General features: G+C 34.7%; 1 protein-coding gene and 1 pseudogene across 1 annotated transcript in view; one reads left to right on the top strand and one right to left on the bottom strand.

Annotated features, from left to right (window-relative positions):
• MDGA2 (MAM domain containing glycosylphosphatidylinositol anchor 2) overlaps positions 1-21,049 on the top strand; it is a 488,781-nt gene that overhangs the window by 155,555 nt on the left and 312,177 nt on the right. Inside the window, exon 4 of the mRNA XM_032593527.1 lies at positions 15,836-16,032. Coding sequence (XP_032449418.1) covers positions 15,836-16,032 — 197 coding nt within the window. The remainder of the gene's footprint in view (positions 1-15,835; positions 16,033-21,049) is intronic.
• On the bottom strand, positions 3,944-4,088 carry LOC115517555 (annotated as a pseudogene).

Here is a 21,049-nt window from a genome sequence, read left to right as displayed (position 1 = left end):
TCAAAATAAATAAGGTTAAAATTTTTTTAAACATTAATGTATTTTTAAAAAGAAATGAAAAGAAAACTGAAGAAATAAAAAGGAATGGGGCACCTGGGTGGCTCAGTCAGTTGAGTGTCCAACTTCGGCTCAGGTCATGATCTCACAGTCCATGAGTTTGTGACCCGCCTTGGGCTCTGTGCTGACAGCTCAGAGCCTGGAGCCTGTCTCGGATTCTGTGTCTCCCTCTCTCTCTGACCCTCCCCCACTCACACTCTGTCTCTCTCTCTCAAAAAGTAAACATTAAAAAAACTTTTTTAAAAAGAAACTTATGATCATATCAATAAATGCCAAAAAATTTTTGACAAGGTACAACATCCATTAATGATAAAAACCCTCAACAAAGTTGGTTTAGAGGGAACATACTTCAACATAATAAAGGCCATATATGAAAAACCTACAGCTAACATTGTACCCAATGGTGAAAAACTTAGTACTTTCTCTTAAGATCACAAACAAAACAAAGTAGTCCAATCTCACTAGTTTTTTTTTTTAATGTTTATTCATTTATTTTAAAAGAAAGATATGGAGAAGAGGAGAGCCAGAGATAGAGAGAATCCTAAGCAGGCTCCACACTGTCAGTGCAGAACCCAAAACAGCTCAAACTCACGAACTGTGAGATCATTACCTGAGCTGAAATAAACAGTCATGAGTCAGACACTTAACTGACTGAGCCACCCAGGTACCCCCCAGTCTCACCAGTTTTATTCACTCTAGTACTGGAAATCCTAGCCACAGCATTTAGATAAGAAAAAGTAATAAAAGACATCCAAATTTCAAGGAATAAGTAAAACTTCCACTATTTGCAGATGGCATGTTACTCTCTATACAAAACCCTAAAGGGTCCACAAAAAAATAAATAAAATAAATAAATAAATAAATAAATAGATAAATAAATAGATAAATAAATAGATAAATAAATAGATAAATAAATAAATAAAACAGAATTGATAAATGAACTCAGTAAGGTCACAGGATAAAAAATTAGTGTATAGAAATCCATTGAATATTTTATACGCTTATAATGAATCAACAGCAAGAGATATTAAGAAGCAAAAATGTTTATAATTACACCAAAAGTAATAAAATAGCTGGGAATAAATGTAACCAAGGAAATGAAAGATGTATACTCTGAAAACTATATACCAATGATGAAAAAAAATTCAAAATGACACAAATGAAAGGTGTCCCATGCTCATGGCTTAGAAGAACAAATATTGTTAAAATGTCCTACTCAAAGCAATCTACAGATTTAATGCAATCTTTATCAATATAGCAACAGCATTTTTCATAGAACTAGAACAAATAATCCTAAAATTTGTATGGTATCACAAAAGACCCTGAACAGCCAAAACAGTCTTGAAAAAGAAAAACAAAGCTGGAGGTATAAAAATTCCAGATTTCAAGTTATGTAAAGTTGTAGTAATCAAAAGAGTATGGTACTGGCACAAAAATAGACATATAGATCAAATGAAACAGGATAGAAAGCCTAGAAATGAACCCACAATCATATGTTCAATTAATCTTTGACAAAGGAGGCAAGAATATGTAATGGGAAAAAGACTCTCTCTTCAACAAATGGTGTTCGGAAAACTGGACAGCTACATGCAAAAGAATGAAGAAGCTGGACCACTTTCTTACACCATAAAAAAATAAACTCAAAGTGGATTAAAGATCTAAATGTGAGACCTAAAGCCATAAAAATTCTAGGAGAGAGCTCAGGCAGTAATTTCTCTGACATTGACAGTAGTAACATTTTTTTTTTTTTTTACATATATGTCTCCTGAGGTAAGGGAGAGAAAAGCAAAAATAAACTGTTAGTACAACATCAAAATAAAAAGCTTCTGCACAGTGAAGGAAACAATCAACAAAACTGTAAGACAACCTGCCAAATGTGAAGAAGATATTTGCAAATGACATATTTAATAAAGGGTAAGTTTCTAAAATATATAAAGAAGTGATACAACTCAACACCCCAAAAAACAAATATTCCACTTAAAAATGAGAATACATGAGCAGACATTTCTCCAAAGAAGAAATACAGATGTTCAAAAGACACATGAAAAAATGCTCAACATCACTCATAATCAGGGAAATGCAAATCAAAACTACAGTGAGATATCACCTCACACCCATCAGAGTAGCCAAAATAAAAACACAAGAAACAACAAGTGTTGGCAAGGATGTGGAGAAAAAAGAACCATTGTGCACTGCTGGTAGGAATGCAAAGTGGTGCAGCTACTCTGGAAAACAGTATGAAGAGTCCTCAAAAATTTGAAAATAGACCTACCTTACAGTCCAGTAATTATACTGCTGGGTATTACCCAAAAAATACAGAAACACTAATTCAAAGGGATACATACATCTCTGTGTTTATTGCAGCATTGTTTGCAATAGCCAAATTATGGAAGCAACTAACATGTCCATCAATACATGAATGAATAAAGAATATGTTATTATATAATGTTCACACAATGTATATTCCATACACACAATGGAATATTAGCCATTAAAAAATCATGAAATTGTGCCATTTGAAACAACATGGATGCAGCTACAGAGTGTAATGCTAAGTGAAATTAAGTCAGCCAAAGAAAGATGGTTTCATTCATATGTGGAATTTAAGAAACAAAGCACATTAACAAAGGACAAAGAGAGAGAGACAAACCAAAAAACAGACTTTTAAACTATAGAGAGCAAACTGGTGGTTACCAGAGGGGAGCTAGAGGAGGAGATGGGTGAAATAGATGATTAAATAGTACACTTAATCCTCATGAACATTGAGCAATGTCTAGAATTGTTGAATCACTATATTGTAAAACTGAAACTAATGTAACACTGTATGTTAACTATACTGGAATTAAAATGAAAAAACTTAACAAAAGTTAAAAACTTTAGCAGATGCAATTTATGTGTAAGTAGATCTGTAAGAACAAAATTTCAGATAACGCGTCTAAATCTTACAGATAGCTTCACTCTTTTATAAATGTGCCATTTTGAGAACTTGGTGTCAATTACTCATTTTTTGTCCTTTTTTTTATGGGCTATTAGATAAAATTAGTCATTAGACAGAAAAAAATATGTAGGGAAAGATTTGAAACTTTTCTTGTCATCAGTACTTGCACATAATTTCTCATTGATTTATCAAATGGTGCTTTTTTATTGATACCTACAGAAAGTGCTACAAATCTTTGACATTGATGCTTTATTTATACTAAGGTAACTTGTGCTTGATTGTTGATATACCTAACAATTATTTAATAAGTTTTTCTTTTTTGTAACTTCAAGGCAACCTAATTTTATTCAGGTTAGTTAGCATTATTTATTGTTATGCATATTCATCCTATAGCTATACTAGTAACATAAATTCTTACCCATTAAATGAGAAATAATATACTTGACTAGCTTTAGTGCCTCCAAGAGTATTGAGTGGTTATTTTCCTTGAGAAAACACAGTCAGATTTTTTTTATGCATAGGATTTTTAAGATTTCTAGCACTTCCCAGAGGGGAAGATGACATCCAGTGCGGTATTTAGTATGTCTGCCATCTGGGTTTTTAGATTCATTTGGTTTAATTCAAAGATTAAAGACAGAAAAATTGGACCAAATGGTGGAATAAAGCCCTGTGGAAAACATGCCTCTGCTGTGATTATTTTTGAGATTAATTGATTCTTTAACTTGTAACTATATCCCGTGACTTCAGTGGCAGTTAATAACTGATTAACCATGAATATGTAGATTAATTGTGCCATTGCATGCTGGGAGATGAGTTAACTCTTATGTAACTAGAGTACCCCAGTTTAAGTGGAGAGTAGACTAAACAAATGCTCCCATGCTTTAGTGAATCTTATTTCAAACAGGACTATCTAATATATAAGCAATAATTTTGAATTTTTTAAGGAGAAAATCTATGCCTTCATTAAAAAAATAGGGAGGGTGTAAAAAACACTTCCAAGTTTTCTAATCTAAAAGATTGGAAGCTTGAATAAATACTTCTTAAAAACAAGGATGCACTACACTTGATCTTAGCCAAAAGGCCAAGAAACGATAAAAAACAAGGATGCACTATTGATAAATCTTAAATGATGTTGAGTTGTAAAAATCTATATAATTATACCATTAAAATAGTTCACATATTGACCATTTTTATAAAGCTCCCTATTCTTATTTTTTTTCCTTATAAATTCCTAGCTCTTTTCTATTGGGACTTAAATATATATCTCTCAGCTTCAAGGAAAACAAAACAATGAAAACAGAGCAGGACTCCTATGATCAAGTGCTGTCTTATAGCTACTCCTCTAACTCGTTGTGAAAGCCAAGTTCCTTGAAGATTCATATCTATGAATCTTTCCATATTTTTACTGGCTTTCAGTGCTTTAAGGCACAGGAAAATGACTATCAGTTCTATTACTCCTCTGACACAACTATGATGAAGGCTACCAGTAACCTATTTCTTGCCAAATTTCAAGTCACTTTTCAGTTCTATTTTTACCTTGATTCTTTTCACCATTTATTCTGGTTTCTAACTCTTCCATGGCAATGGATTGACCTTTTAAATTTATTTTGTTTCCCATTGATTTGTTTTGTCTCTACGCTCCTCATCACTTTTTCAGTTTTTTTTTTTCCTAATTCTTTCCTTCTTTTTTCCTCAATTTGGTGTTGCCCATGCTCTATCCTTGAACCTTCCCTGTCTTCATTCTGCACACTTCTTGAATGGTCTCATCCCTCACATAGCATATTGATGACTCACAAATCCATATCTGCAACCCAGACTTCTTATTCTTCTTAATGTATAGTCTATGTGCCTTATAACTAGTAGAGCAGTAGGTGCTTGACATTCAACATGATTTAAACAAAACAGGTTCTTCATCTTCCATAATCTCCTGCCTTGTCTCCTCTGGCCAGGAACAGGTTTACTTTATATTTTATTTCTGTTACTGTACCTTCTACCCAACTGCCCAAGCCAAGTCCTTGTCTCACTGTCTTCTTTCTCTCAGCTCTCTATTTAATCAGTCACCCAGTTCAGTTCATGCAAGTTTCTAGGATTAAGAAAGGTAACTTATATCACCGTATATATTTTTGTTTCTTAAAATGACTTTAATTTGGCAGTTGCTGGCATGTTTATTTAGCCAAAGAGAAAATCTCTAGAAAATTATCTCAGCTAGACAGCAGTAGCTATTCTGTTTATGGGGAAAAAACTAATTTCCCTTAGATTATTTTATGTATGGGTAGCCTTGCTAAAGATTGACATTGATCATATTAACTACAGATTAATCTTCTTTGTGTTAATACATTAGATCATTATAGAATACTTATGTCCATTATGTCAGGTTGAAGGAATACAAACATGACTAAGATATGGATCTTATATGTACATAGAGATATATATATATATTTTATAGAAATCCAAATTAGTTATGTCATTAAAATATATTTGAAGCAAGTATTCATATATCAAATCATGTATCAGTTATTTATATTATTTCATAAATGAGAAGAATTTTGTCCTCTCTTAGATAATAAAAATCATATTCTCTTTACTTCAAAGAATATTTTGCATTTGTCAATGAATACTATCTTTACATGTTTTAATTTCACATACTCAACCTATAAATTTAAAAGAAATTTATTTTAAAGAGAATAAATAAGTGTAGATAAAATATGTTCCATAACAGAAAATAGTACAGTGTGTTTTTGCAATATCATCAAATCCACTTAGTATGAAAACTGAATATTAAATAAATATAGAGAGAGATCTTATGTCACTTAAACTATATATAAAGATTGAAGAAAATTAGAAATGATAACTTAAAGGTCCTTGGATAAAACGTATAGCAAGTACTCCTTCTAAATCCTGGGTGTGAAAGTTGTTGACTTTCAAGTTAATCTCTCTCATGAAATTATCCTCAAATGGAAAGAGCTACATAACCCAAGGTCAAGCCTTCTCTCTAGGGAAGCCCTAACCCAGTGACTAATCAGGGTCCTTTATAAAACAACTTTTTGGGACAACTTAAAGTCCATTGCAACTCTAGAGCTCCTTCTGGATCATCTTGAGACTTTGTAGTGATGCATCACAGTTTAACTCCTCCCACTGCCTAATCTTTCCTACCTTTAATTTTTTTTCAAGCCACCGTAAAAATTGTTCCTAGGGGCACTCCTCAAAAGTTTCCTGAGTGCATGTCTTCATCAAAGACCGTATTTTCAAGGAGTCATTCTAGATGGTCTGAGGAAATAAACTCTAAAATAGAATGGTACAAACATCACCCATCAGCCCACTAACTTACTGACAATGAGGACTCCATTGCTGGTAGTAGGTGGACCACTGATAGCTCTTGAATGCTGTAGTGGTGAAATTGTTAAAACCCCTGATGTTGAACAAGGATAGGTACCAGTGGAATGTAATGCACTGTGAATACACTATCTCTGGCTTTTGTAGAATTCAGGGGAAAGTTATTATAAGCATGATGGAATCTGTTTCTCATGGATTCTATTTATGCAGTGGAGAAAAAGAATGCAAGGCTGAATGTAAATAATCATGATTTGGAGGTGATGATGTGTGAGCATAAGAAGGCTTTCTTCCCACAATATAAAGAAATGTTCATCTTCTTTAGCCAGAGGTCATAAAGGCTGAAAAAAAAAGGCTTAAGATTTACTTAAATATATAGCTGAGCTTTACAGAAACTTGAATCCTTAGCCCTGACAAGTCAGCTAAACCAGTGTCTGAACCCTGCTTGAGAACAAGTGGTACTCTGATTTGCAGGGCTGGGGGGAGGGTTAGAGTACATTTGGGTTAATGATCTCAGAAACCTTGAAACCTAGTTCTCTATAAACATTCTTGGCCTATAGAAATGGTCTGTTCCTCATAATTAAGGGCTTTTATGTCCATCTTGCTTAAAGATGGTTCGGAAACTTCTTCCCCCTGAGGATATACCCTCACCTCCATTCCTGGCCTCCAGATCAATATATAGGGTCAGCAGATGACATCATGTGGCCACAGAAGTTATGTTTACTGGTAAGCGTTGGGAGAGTATGTATGGAATTGGATTCTGAGACTGCTGGATCAAGTGGGATGGAGAATAAGATTGAATAAGTTTGGGGATAGAGAATACATAAGATCAAATGGGGATAGAGATTAACAGTTTATTTATATGATAGTATTCTCCCATGATATAAAATTTAGCATCTTAGCAAGGATAGCAAGAGAGAGTTGCTGCTGCCAGATAGCTGTTGGAAACTTGAGGAAAGCAAGCATTCTCACTAAAAGAAGTATAAATACCAGAGCTGCTGTGCATACAGTATGCTGTGCATACAGTCAAAAGACTCGGATATGTGAACATACTAAAGTGAATATACCAGTTAGAGTCCAGAAAAATCATTCACTCACTATCATCTGTATAAAGGCTTCAAGGACACCCCTAAAGCAATAAGAATGTGCTGATGATTCAGATGCAAGCATCATTGAGAAGTTCCTAGGTGTCTGTTCTCTGTAGGCAAATGTTGATAGCAAGAGATGCTAGTACAGAACTGAACTGCCTGATAGGAATGGAAATGTCAAGATCTCAAAATAATAGAATCTAAGTGGCAGTGCTTAGTTGTCACAAGCAAGGTGGGCACAGTTATTTTAATGAGGAGCTAGTTAAAATGCACGCAGGGCTCTAGACTCACAGGGGTCCTGGAGACCAACAATAAAATATAGCATTGCATACAGCAAAATAAGTGGACACTCAACAAAGGTATTTTCCAGTCTATGCTATTAAAGAAATCAGGGGTGCCTGGGTGGATCAGTAGGTTGAGCGTCTGACTCTTGGTCTCGCTCAGGTCGTGATCTCATGGTTCGTGTGATTGAGCCCCATGTCGGGCTCCACACTGACAGCACTGGGGATTCTCTCTCTCTCCCTCAGCATCTCCCCTGTTTGCTCACTCTCTCTCTCTCTCTCTTTCAAAATAAATTAACATTTAAAAAAATCAGAGGGATGATCAGGAGGCTGAATATGGTCACATAATAAACAAATAATGATTCCTTGCCTAATTGTTGCAACTGAGGTAATTTTCAGACTTTGAACTCTTTGAAGGGGAGACTAAGTCACTAGAAAGAACACTACAACACCACAAGAAGTGTATACAGTAATGATTCTCAAAATTCTTTGTTTAAAGAACCTATATCCACTTCCTTAAATAACCATTTTCTAGGAAAAGGGGACTTGTGAAACATTTTGAGGAGTGTGTTACACAGGATCTAAGTTGACTTTGATTCCTGATATTCTACAGAATTATCATGCTCTTATATCATTGGAGTTGGGCATACAGGTACCAGGTAATAAATGCAGTTGTGGCCCATGGCTAGCTCACGTTGGGTCAAACAATCCACAGATCCCCCTTGTTATCATTTATCTCATCTCCAATTGTGTAATTGGGATGGATATATTTTCTAGTTGGCAGAGCCTCCATATTGATTCCTTGGCTTTGGGGATAAGAGCTGTCCTAGTGAGAAGGCCAAGTTGAAGCCTCTGAAAATTCCCCATTTTTCAGGTGAGATTAATCAAATGTAATATTATATCCCAGAGGAAATACCACAGATTGATGCCATCTTTAAAATCCTAAAAGATATGCTGGTGATGGTCCACCTCACATTCTACTTACTGACAATGTTGTCTCCTGATGAAACCAGAGAGATCCCAGAGAAAGATAATGGACTACCACAAACTCATCTAAGCAGTGCCCTTATTGCAGCTTATGCCAGATAAGTTTGTTTTGCTAGAGTAGAATAACATGGACTCAGATACATACTGTGTGCCCAGTAATATACTAAATGCGGTCTGTTTCATTTCTGTTAGGAAAGATAATAATAAATAATTTGCATTCTCTTGAGACAGACAATAGCATATATTGGCAGTCTTGCCCTAAAACTAAGTTGAACTTGTTATTGTTCCACTATATCAATGGGATTATGTTGATTAGTCCAGATAAACAAGAATTGCTAAGTACATTGGATATCTTGGTAAGACATGCATAATCCAGAGGATTGAAATAAGCCTATGAAGATTGAGGGGCACACAGTATTAATAAAATTTTAGAGATCCAATTGTTGTATCTTACCAGGATGTTGCCTCCAAAGTAAGGCACAAATTATTGCATCTCACAATTCCCATCCTTCGGAAGGAAACACAATGCTTGCTAAGTGTCTTTGGGTTCCGAAGCATATTTCACACTTGCCAATATAATTTCAATCCATTTATCAGGTGATTTGGAAGGCTTCAACTATAGACTTCAACTGTGTGTCAAAGTAGGAAAGGGTTCTGTAGTATTCCCATGCTGTGATGTAAGTGACCCTGGTGCCTGAGTCACATAACCCAGGAAAATCGAAGATATTAGATATAGCAGTGCTAGAAAAGATGTGTGGTTTACAGTAATACTAATAGGAGGATTATAAATTCAATTTCTAAGGTTGTTAGTAAGATCATGCTTTCTTCAGTTAAGAATTATGCCCCTATGGGGCGCTTGGGTGGCACAGTCGGTTAAGCGTCCGACTTCAGCCAGGTCACGATCTCGCGGTCCGTGAGTTCGAGCCCCGCGTCAGGCTCTGGGCTGATGGCTCGGAGCCTGGAGCCTGTTTCCGATTCTGTGTCTCCCTCTCTCTCTGCCCCTCCCCCGTTCATGCTCTGTCTCTCTCTGTCCCAAAAATAAATAAAAACGTTGAAAAAATATTAAAAAAAAAAAAAAGAATTATGCCCCTATCATAAAAATAGGTCCTAGTATGCTACTGGGCATTGGTAGAGATGGAGTGTCTGAATATGGAACATCGAATGACCATGTGGTCTGAAATTCCAATCATACGTTGGCTTTTGTCCGATCTACCAACATTAAGCCATAAAATAGTTGAGACCCATCAGTAGTTCATCATAAAATGGAAGTAGTAAATTCAGGAGGAGGCAAGGCCAGGGCCAAGGGCCCAGGTAAGCTGTACAAGGATGTGCCCCCATGGCATCTATCAGTTTTAGTGGCTCCTCTTTGTCAGTCTATATCTGGCCACATAGAGGGTCACTTATATGTTGATGGTGGAGAAAAAAGGCTAAGCTTTTGTGATAGGTCAGCTCAGTATATGTATGCAAGTCAAACACTGGACTGCTACTTCACTAGAGCCCCAACTCTGGGATGTCCCTGATAGACAGGAATGAGGAAAAATATTCTTAATGGGTAGAACTTTGGTTTGGGTAGTGTACCTGGTCAACCACTTTGTGTGGAAAGAGATCTGTTTGAGTATGTTGTTGGACCTATTATTATTGTGAATAATTATTGAATGGATGTTATTGAGGACCAAAAATTACCCACCACAGAAGAAACACAAAACAATGAAGTAGACAGAGTTGTGAAGACGGTTGTTAACAGTCAGCTTCTGTCACTGGCCACTCATAGGTAGCACAGCAGGCTCATGAATAGGATTCCCATAATGGTAGGGATAGAGGTTATGCATAAGCTTGAAACATAGGTCCTCATCCATGAAGGCCAATCTATCTACTGCCACTATTGATTATCTAACCTGGCAGCAACAGGGACCAACACTTGACACAGTAAAAGTACTGCCCTTCAAAATTCCAACCAGTCCCTTGGTGGCAAGTTGGTTACATTAGACCTGATTACCCGAAAGTAACAGTGCATCATTTTGACTGAACTTAACATGTAATCTGGGTGTGGATGTTTATGTTGACCTTAGTCAGCAGCAACCTTACCCAAGGACTTTTAGAATGTTGTATTCACAACACAGGGTCCTACCTAACCACTCATGGGACTAGAAGCACATTTTGCATCAGTGAAGATATAGCAGTGAGAACATTGCCATGGGATTCCTTGGTCATATATTCTTTATTACCTAAAAATACCAACTTACTAGAGTGATAGAATGGTCTTTGGAGGGGACATCTGAGTCTCAGAGAGATAATGGCTGCTAAGAAAGGGGTGCTATTCTCCAAGAGACAGTACACATTCTAAATCAATGATCATTATTATCTAATGCTTTTTTTTTTCTATAGAATACATAGGTTCAAAACCAAGGAGTGACCCCACTTACTAACATCACATTCAGTGTCTCACTTGGGGAATCCATGTTTCCCTTCCAACTCTGGGTTCTGCCAGTTTAGAAGTCCTAAGTTCTCAGAAGAGGAAAAGCTTTTATTAAGTGATATATCAAGAGCCCCATTAATCTTGAAGCCATAGCTGCTACTCATTTACTTTAGGTTTCCTATGTTAGGAAACAGGGAATAAGAGGAGTCACCATCCTGGAAGGAGTAACTGACCCTTATGGTTAGCTGGAGGTAGGGATGTTGTTACACAGTGAGACAGTAAATAATATGTTTGATACCCAGTTGATCCACTTAATCATTTCTTGGTCTTCTCTTGACCAATTTTGGTGGTAAACATCAGTAATATGCATCAGTAATGGCTTGAGAAGGACATGGTGACCTGGTGCACAAAATCCTCAGTGAGGAAGGGTTGGTAACCTCAGTAAGGGAATCTACTTATACCAAAAGTTGTACTAGCCTAGGATGAGAGCAATTTAGAATGATAATAGTAGAAAGAGATGACGAATATCATCTCACCACAGTTTCTTTTGACAGTTTTCCCCAGAAAGGTGACTAACCAGCATCCTGGAGTAGCTTTTCCCAGATAGAGTGAATTATCATAACTAGAAAGTGGATGTGAGCAGATGCTGTATGCAGCAGCCAGATCCCTTCCTTGATACTGAAGGACTCATTCCTCCAACTGCTGAGTGTTTTAGCAGCTGATGGCTATCAGCTAAATCTTTCTTTAGAAACCACCCTGGGTGCAGTTGATTTTGGCTCTTGATTTTGGCTCAGGTCATGATCTTTAAGTCCTGAGATCAAGCCCTGAGCCCCGCCCCTGGCTCTGTGCTGAGGATGGAGCCTATTTAGGATTCTCTCTCTCCCTCTCTCTCTGCCCTTTCCCTGCTTCAAGCCACTCTCCATCTCTCTTTCTCTCTCTCTCTCAAAATAAATAAATAAACTAAAAAAAAAAAATTAAAAAAAAAGAAATTATCCTAAACCTAATAGAACTATCCCTCCCAAGGTCATGCCTTCTAGGTGGAAGTAGCACAGAGGGAAGGACTGATTGAGGAGGAGGGGGTGGGTATATAAAGTTTAGCTCCCTTGCCTTAGGGCAGGACAACTGTGAGAAGACCTCACAGCTCCATCACTTCTATAGAGCTATTGAGACCTTTGTTATAACTGCTGTAGCTCAACTCTCCTCCCCAACAATCCTAAGTCTGTCACTCAAGTGTTGATCTAGAAGGTACTTCTCAATATACTTCCTGCACACATACCTCTTTTAGAGTCTTTTCCAAGAAACCTGACCTACAATAAATACTCATATTCAGTATACATTCACTAAGACTATATAGAGTTTATGTTAAACATATGTACTGTTTTAAGTGATTTATATGTATATGGTAAAATTATATATCATGAAGTATATTTATATGTGTATAAATATAAACATACCCCCCCACACATATAAAATATATTTTTTTAGGAATGTCATTGTTTGACTTTCTAGAACATGACTTGTCTTTGTTATGTTTGTTTTTAAAATAAAAAAATATATATATATATTTGTAAGTAATATATATATTATATTTTAATACATTATATTATAATATAATAATATATAATATATTATATAATTATATATATAAAAAATATATATATTTATCATATATATAAAATATATATATATCATTTAGGAGCTTTGTGAAGTAGAAGTTCCTAAACATGGGTGAATCCAACAGATAATTCTGCCAATACAATGTTCAGTGCACATTGTCACAGGATTGGATTCTCAGAAGCCCAATGACCCGAAACTTACATAGATCAGAGAAGAGCATGTTTAAATGTTTGTTCAGGTTTGGTCTATTGACACCATCACCTAACAAGAAAATAGCTAGGGATATGTCAATAAATGCATGTTGGAGAGTACAATATTGTTGACTACTTGGAGGCCTGGGAGTATCATCGTTGTTGGCATTGATTACCATCCACTTGTTTTGTCCCTAAACTTTCTGGCTTCAGAATTTTGTTTTTACAACATAACACAGATCATATCTCCTAAAAATGAGATAGGACTAAAAGAAATTATGTTTTGTCTAAGAAAAAAAAAAGTTTACAATCCATTCACAATACTTTTTTTTTCAAGTCACTAAGGCTGAATTAATATAATCAATCTCCTCTAAGGATTTGATTTGTATGTGAAGGACTAATCACCAAGTAAGCGAATATTTGATAGATTCTCAAGACCTTTAAACATTTCATAATAATGATGCTGGTATCCCTAAGTACACTGACTATTAAAACCAGATGGCATATGTCCTTGCACAGCTAATAGAATGAATTTAAACTGAAAGTTCCTTCAATTTTACCAAAAAGCAGCAGTTGTTCTGTAAATTTATACTACTAAAATTAGAAGCCTTTGAGGTAGCTGTGAAAAGATTCTAATGTTGGAAAAAAAAAAAAACTCAGAATGTTGCAAAACTAGAAATTTAAGTAGGGCTGTCAAGCAGTTCACATTTGGAAAAATCTTTTTTAAAACTGGGGAAATTTGAGAATTCTGTTCTTTGATTCCTTAGGGCTGCTATTACTTCATGACTTTTGTTGACTTTTTATTATTTTAATGCATCACAAAGAATCTTTTTAAAGAACATTGCCTTTTAACTATTCTGGGTGGCATATGCTCACACACTTTACTATTCTTATGTTTATTTAATGTATATAATATATAACATAATAATATATATTATGTATATAAATATATAATATTTATAAATATAATAGCTTCTCTTCAGTGTTCACATGAAAGTATTTGTCTTATAGAAAAAAATTGGTAGTCTGAACAAATGGCAAAATGGCATTTTTATCTATTTAAAATGAGAGTTCTGTGCATTGTGAATTGAGGTAAAGTTAAGAAAAGTATGTGGAATTAATGGAAGTCTAAATGAAACCCAATAATGATAATAGTAGTAATAATAGCTAATTTTTATTGAGTTTCTACTATGTGCCCAAGGCTGTGAGGAGTAACTCCTTTAATTCTCCAACAACTTTAATTATATAGTACCATTATTTATTATTCCCATTTTATTGGTAAGGCAATTTAAGACCACAAAGATTAAGTAATCTTTCAGGTACAAAGCCAAAAAGGGCAAAGCTGGGTGAAATTAATATTTAAATACAGCGAAAGTTTGCATCATACTTAGTAAGTATATACTACGTTAATATTATTAGCATTTGGAACCAAGAGCATGTTGTTGTTGTTGTTGGGTTTTTTTTTTTCCCCTCTTTTTTGTTGTTGAGATATAATCGACATATAGCATTATATCAGTTTCAGGTATACCACACAATGATTTGATATTTGTGCATATTGCAAAATGATCACCAAAATAAGTTTAGTTAGCATCTATCACCATGCATGAGGTACAGATACTTTTGTGTGTGTGATGACAACTTTTAATATCTATTTTCTTATTGACTTTCAAATATATAATACAGAAAAAAAACAAAACAAAAACAAATATATAATACAGTTGTTATTTTAAAGCAAGTTTACTTTCTAATTTCTTCTTCTCTTAATTAAAGAAACTGGGATATGGTAGATCAGGGGTTGACAATCTATGGCAAGCTGTGGCCCATGAGCCAAATCTGTCTAGGCACCTACATGTGTAAATAGTTTTACTGGGACTCGGCAATGTTAATCAACCATTCATTTAATTAGCTGTCTTTGACTGCCTTCACACTATGATGGTAGGGTTGGGTAGTTGAGAGAAAGACTCTATGAACCCAGGTTCATACGAAGATTGCATGAACCCATGTTCATGCAAGCCCAAGATATTTATGTATTTTTTTTCCAGAAACTGTTTACTAAACGCTGTGGTATATATCCCTTCTTTAAGATGCATGTAAGATGGCAAAAATTTAATCTCAGTATCCTGTAGTAGAAATATTAATACCTTTTAACAGTACCTTCAGTTAGCACATGTAATCTGGGAAATAAAATCTGAGATGAAGAAAGAATTTAACCTAGTTTAAGATCATATTTTCTCGGGGCGCCTGGGTGGCTCAGTCGGTTGGATGTCTGACTTCGGCTCAGGTCATGGTCTCACTGTCCGTGAGTTGGAGCTCCACGTTGGGCTCTGTGCCTAGAGCCTGCTTCGGATTCTGTGTCTCCCTCTCTCTCTGTCCTTCACCCACTCGTGCTCTGTCCCTCTCTGTGTCTCTCAAAAGTACATGAACATTAAAAAAAATTAAAAGATCATATTTTCTCACTATAAAGATGATAATAGTTTATAAACATAATTTTCTTATTTAAATATATCTGTTATAAATGTTTAGAAAAGATGTTAAGGGATTAAGGGAAAGAGTCTGTTGAGCCGCTTGATATTTCCCTGTCCCTGTTTCGTTGTTTTGGCTAATCTCTTGAATTGAAGGGTCTTGGATTCTGATCTCTCATGGAGCTCTGTTCTATGCAGCTGTTAGAAAGTGTTGGAAATATGCAAAGTCATGTGTACTATCTCAACAAGTAGAAATCTTAAAAAATAGCTCTATTTGTTTTCACTGCCTATCATTGGAATTTTCTCTAAACAATTTCAATAAACTAAATGAAAAAAATGAGTCTAGTGATAAGCAGTAAAACTGATTATGAAAATGAACCTTTGGTTAGGTTTCGTATGTGTAATACTTACAAAAGCCATGTAACTCATAACATTGTCACTTGGTTTATTTTATTTTTTGTTTTTTAGATTTGGATGACCCAGTAGTAACTGTTCATCAAAGTATAGGTGAAGCTAAAGAACAATTTTACTATGAGAGAACAGTGTTCCTCCGGTGTGTTGCCAGTTCCAATCCACCTGTACGGTACAGCTGGAGACGTGGTCAGGAGGTGTTACTACAAGGATCTGATAAAGGAGTTGAGATTTACGAACCCTTCTTTACCCAGGTAGGAATTACTAATAATGGTAAAATGCTTTCCTAATTCAGGTAGCTTGTAATATTATGTTTATTTGAAAAGAGTGTCTCCAAATCTGGCCTTGTAAAAAACACGTTCTTGGTCGCCTGGGTGGCTCAGTTGGTTAAGTGTCCAACTTTAGCTCAGTCATGGTCTCATGGTGTGTGGGTTCGATTCCCATGTTGGGCTCTGTGCTGACAGCTCAGAGCTTGGAGCCTGCTTTGGATTCTGTGTTTCCTTCTCTCTCTGCCCCTCCCCTACTTGAGCTCTAATTCTTTCTCTCAAAAATGAATAAATGTTAAAAAAATTTAAAAAAACAATATGTTCTTGACTGAAAGATAAGGTAACTCAAATAATAAAATTTGTTAATTTTTATGTGATAGTTAGATTTAAAATGTTAACATTCGAAAAAAAAATCAAGTATCCTAACTTGTATTCCTTTATCCATAGGTTTACCTAGGTTTCATTATATAGTACATAATTGTACATTTGATGACTGCTTTGTTTTTTGTGGAAAATATTTCTTAAAGGGAGAAATTTTGATTTTTCTCTTTTCAATGGTAAATACTTTTAAAGGAATAAAGAAATGTACTTGAAATTCACTTAACTTTGGTTGTAGGAAAAAATTTCTAATTTCTTTTGTTCATTTTGGGTTTTGAATTAGTTTAATAATAGAGCCTTAATTATGTAAAAACTGAAATTTCTAATGGGTCCTCAACTTATTTAATAAAAAGAAAAATCAAATTAATTTCACATAGAGTTAATGTAATGTGAAATATTCTTCTATAATATATCGAGTGGAGAATTAGTAATTCTTGAGGAAAACACTAAACTTTGAAAGAATATTTGAGTGCTGTTATTATAGAGCTTTTCTGGTTACTAGAAAGGAATACAAACCTAATTAACAAAGAAAAATAATTTTTAATTAAAAATATCTATGGAAAATATTCAAAATAATTGTGACCCTGAATAATAAAGAGGGATTTGACCATTTTATATGAAGCTTCGAGATATTTTGTGACCATAATTAGGTCAATATACAACTAAATTTTATATATTATAAATATTCTACTTCTAAATATTAAAGATATTTATATAGATATAAATATTATAATATAAATATTATATATATAAATATAAATAAAGATATAAATATTAAAGATAAAGATAAATACATGTTTCACCTCTTAACTCCCTATAATAACAAAAGGTCATCCTGAGTTTGTAAATTTCCCAACATCTCATTTTTCATCATTAAATATATTTTCCTATTAAACCCGTTTCCTTAGTAAACCATTTACCTGTAATATCTGAGTTCTGACCTCCTTCAATTAATATAATTGCCAATGTTTAACTGTGGAAGAATGCATAATTGTACAAAAACATCTGAACACACTATGTATACTTACATATTGCTACTTGGAGGTATAGAACAGCTGGGACTTACCAAGATACAAACTTCTGAAAATCATTGTTGCACGTGTTACTACCATGACACATTGTTGAAGCCTGTTTTAATTTGACCTTCTCCTGACTCAGGCTATTATAATATCAGTTGCTTTCTGCCAAAAAGGAAGACCACAATCTCTCCATTCATTCAGCACTACTGTAATTCATTGTTCAGTTTTTACTTAAATCATTTTTTTCTTAGAAAATTAACAAAATATTTGTTAGCAGTATTTAGTTGCTTGGGTGGCCCTAAGGTTTAGAAATCAGATAAATGATCATCTACCATTTTTATTTTTATTTTTCTATTGTCAATGTTTTTTTAGAATATGTGCGTTGTCTTTTTTTAAGTTTTTATGCTAATTCTAGTTAGTTGACATACAGTGTAATATTAGTTTTAGATGTACAATATAGTGATTCAACACTTCCATGCATCACCCTGTGCTCATCACAAGTGCCCTCCTTAATCCCCATCACCTATTCCCCCATCCCCCCACCCACCTCTCCTCTGGTAACCATCTGTTCTTTATAATTAAGAGTCTTTTTCTTGATTTCTCTCTCTCTCTCTCTCTCTCTCTCTCTCTCTCTCTCTCTTATTTTTGTTCCAATTGCTCGTTTGTTTTGTTTCTTAAATTCCACAGATGAGTGCAGTCATATGGTATTGTCTTTCTTGGACTGACTTATTTCGCTTAGCATTATACTCTCTAGCTCCATCCATGTCATTGCAAATGGAAAGATTTCATTATTTTTTATTCTTTTATTATTTATTCTGCATATATCACATTATATATATTCCATTGTGTACATTAATATATATGTATACAATGGAATATATATAATATGTATACAATTCCATTGTATACATATATATTAATGTACACAATGGAATATTATATATTGGGCTGCTTCCATATGTTGGATATTTTAAATAATGCCGCTATTAACATAGGGATATCCCTTAGAATTAGTGTTATTATATTTGGGTAAATACCCACTGGTGTGATTGATAGGACATAAAGTTGTTCTGTTTTTAACTTTCTAAGGAAACTCCATACTGATTTTCACGGTGGCTGCGTCAGTTTTCATTCCTACCAGCAGTGCATGAGTGTTCCTTTTTCTTCACATGCTCACCAACACCTGCTGTTTTTTGTGTTTTTGGTTTTAGCCATTCTGATGGGTGTGAGATGATTATGGTTTTGATTTGCATTTCCCTAATGATAAGTTATAATGAGTATCTGTTTTCTGCCCATTTTTTAATTGGATTGTTTTTTGGGTGTTGAGTTTTATAAGTTCTTTATATATTTTGGATACTAACCCTTTATTAGTTAGGTCATTTCCAAATATCTTCTCCTATTCCATAGGTTGCCTAGAATGTGTACATTGTTAAGAATTAAAAAAAAAACATGTTTTCCTCTAGAATCTTGTGAAAAATGATAATATTTACAGATACAAAGGTGATACTGTATAGCTATTTCTTGCCTGCAGGTGGGTCTGATCTCTTGGACATGAACACATGGGCCATGTCCACCTTTTGGAAAAATATATATACTTGCAAAATAATTAGGAATTTGTTTTAAAGTTATTATTAAGCAAGCACAAACTTTTCATTCTTTTGAATCTGTTGCTAGTTTCTGTTACCAGCTCTAAAAAACCATCTTATAAGAGTTCTCAGACTAATAACTAGTGATTCTTCCTTTTAATAATAACTTTTATTTTCTCTTCTTTATTTTCCTTCCTCCATTCACTTAGGAGAAAACAACTTTTTAATTTGAACATTTCACTACTGATACTTTCTTGGATGTGAATATCACCCTTTACTATTGTAACACAGGCTTTCTCTAAGGTGGCTGTGCTCATAACTCTGCTGTTTAAACCATCTGAATCAGTTCTCTCAAAAGTATTTAAGACACAAACTTTTCTTGCAAATTCTGTGTTGTGGATTCACCTGCTTTAGTTGATAGTTACCAATAACATACAGTTTATCTCCTATTTAAAGATATCCTTCCTGGGGTGCCTGGGTGGCTCAGTCAGTTAAGAATCCGACTTCAGCTCAGGTCATAATCTCACGGTTCGTGAGTTCAAGGCCCATGTTGTGCTCTGTGCTGACAGCTCAGAGTCTGGAGCCTGCTTCGGACTATGTGTCTCTCTCTCTACCCCTCCCCCACTCGTGCTCTGTCTCTATCTCTCAAAAATAAACATTAAAAAAAATTTTTAAAAATGAAGATGTCCTTCCTCCCTTTGCTTATTTGACTGTGTTGCTTATCTCTCCTTCTGAAATAGCTAATATGTATTTGTATGTGTCCAAAAAATTCATGTTGGAGCACAAGGAGTACTTCAATATTTTTGTGTTTTGTATGTACTTAACTTGTTAATATCAAACATGTTTTGTAGGCCAAAAACTCTGTTTGATAGAAACTCTCAAACAGCAGCATATGGAAATTTTAGTTCTTACAGCCATAGAGAGTGTGGGATTTTTCATAGATAAAATGTTATCAGTGGTTTTACTCTATACTCCATGGTATATATTGTACATAGGCCTAATATACACAAGTCCAATTATATCACACAACTTCCATGATCTCTCCATGGAATATTGGAATAGCGGAATAACTGGCTGCCATGGTTTATTACTCCAGACATCTGACTGATTATTTAAAAATGTAAATCTGATCAAATATGTTTTTCTTCTTAATCCCTCCAGTGGCTTCCAAATATTTCAAATAAATCCAAATAATATATTGTGGTCTAGATCCTATTTGACTTTGCTCTGCCTTCTTCTCTCTTACTTAATCTATACTTCACGCACTGTTCTGGTAACACCATCCCTAGGTGCTAACCTTGTCTATCCCTGGGGTCTCCATGTTATCAATTCTTCCTCCTATTTACTTAGATAACATGGCAGGGGTCTTAACACTGAAGACTTTATCACCTCAGAAAGTCTTTCCTGGCAGACCTTTGTGAAATAACATGTCTCCCTTCCACAGTTACACTTTTCCAATACCCAGTTTTATTTTATTTTATTTTTCTCATAGCACTGAATCCATCAAATTATCCCATTTGTGTGTTTGGACATAAACTCACTAATTATAGAGTCTTTATCTTTTCAACAGCTCAAACACTGCCTGATGCATGGAAGATTCTCAATAAATATGTGTTAAATGTTGAGCCAGCACTTCCACGGAGATGTCTGGATTTCTAGCTATGGTGTAAATAAAACTGAGTCCAAGTTACTAGTAACTCTTGAGTCACTCTGTAATTCCATCCCTCTTTACCCATTAAAGAAGGCTTAGTGAAATGTGAATGAGAAAGATGTTATAATTAAATCCATCTTAATGTATTTAGTTTCCAAAGTGTTGATGATTTTCTAGTTACAGTTTTTAATTGATTTCTTGTCTGATTTCGTTATATCAGAAACCATACTCTGACCCATTTTAACCTTTAGAAATTAACCTAGACTTGCCTTATGCTAAGACTGTGGTCTACTTTCATAAATGATATATGTGCGCCCACACACAAGAATGTGCACTTCGCAATTACTGTGTTTCAGATTGGTCACATTTGT

This window comes from Lynx canadensis, chromosome B3, assembly GCF_007474595.2.
Source record: "Lynx canadensis isolate LIC74 chromosome B3, mLynCan4.pri.v2, whole genome shotgun sequence".
Lineage (NCBI taxonomy): Eukaryota > Metazoa > Chordata > Mammalia > Carnivora > Felidae > Lynx > Lynx canadensis.
The sequence above is the reverse complement of the archived record's forward strand: the minus strand, read 5'-3'. Positions and strand labels throughout refer to the sequence as shown.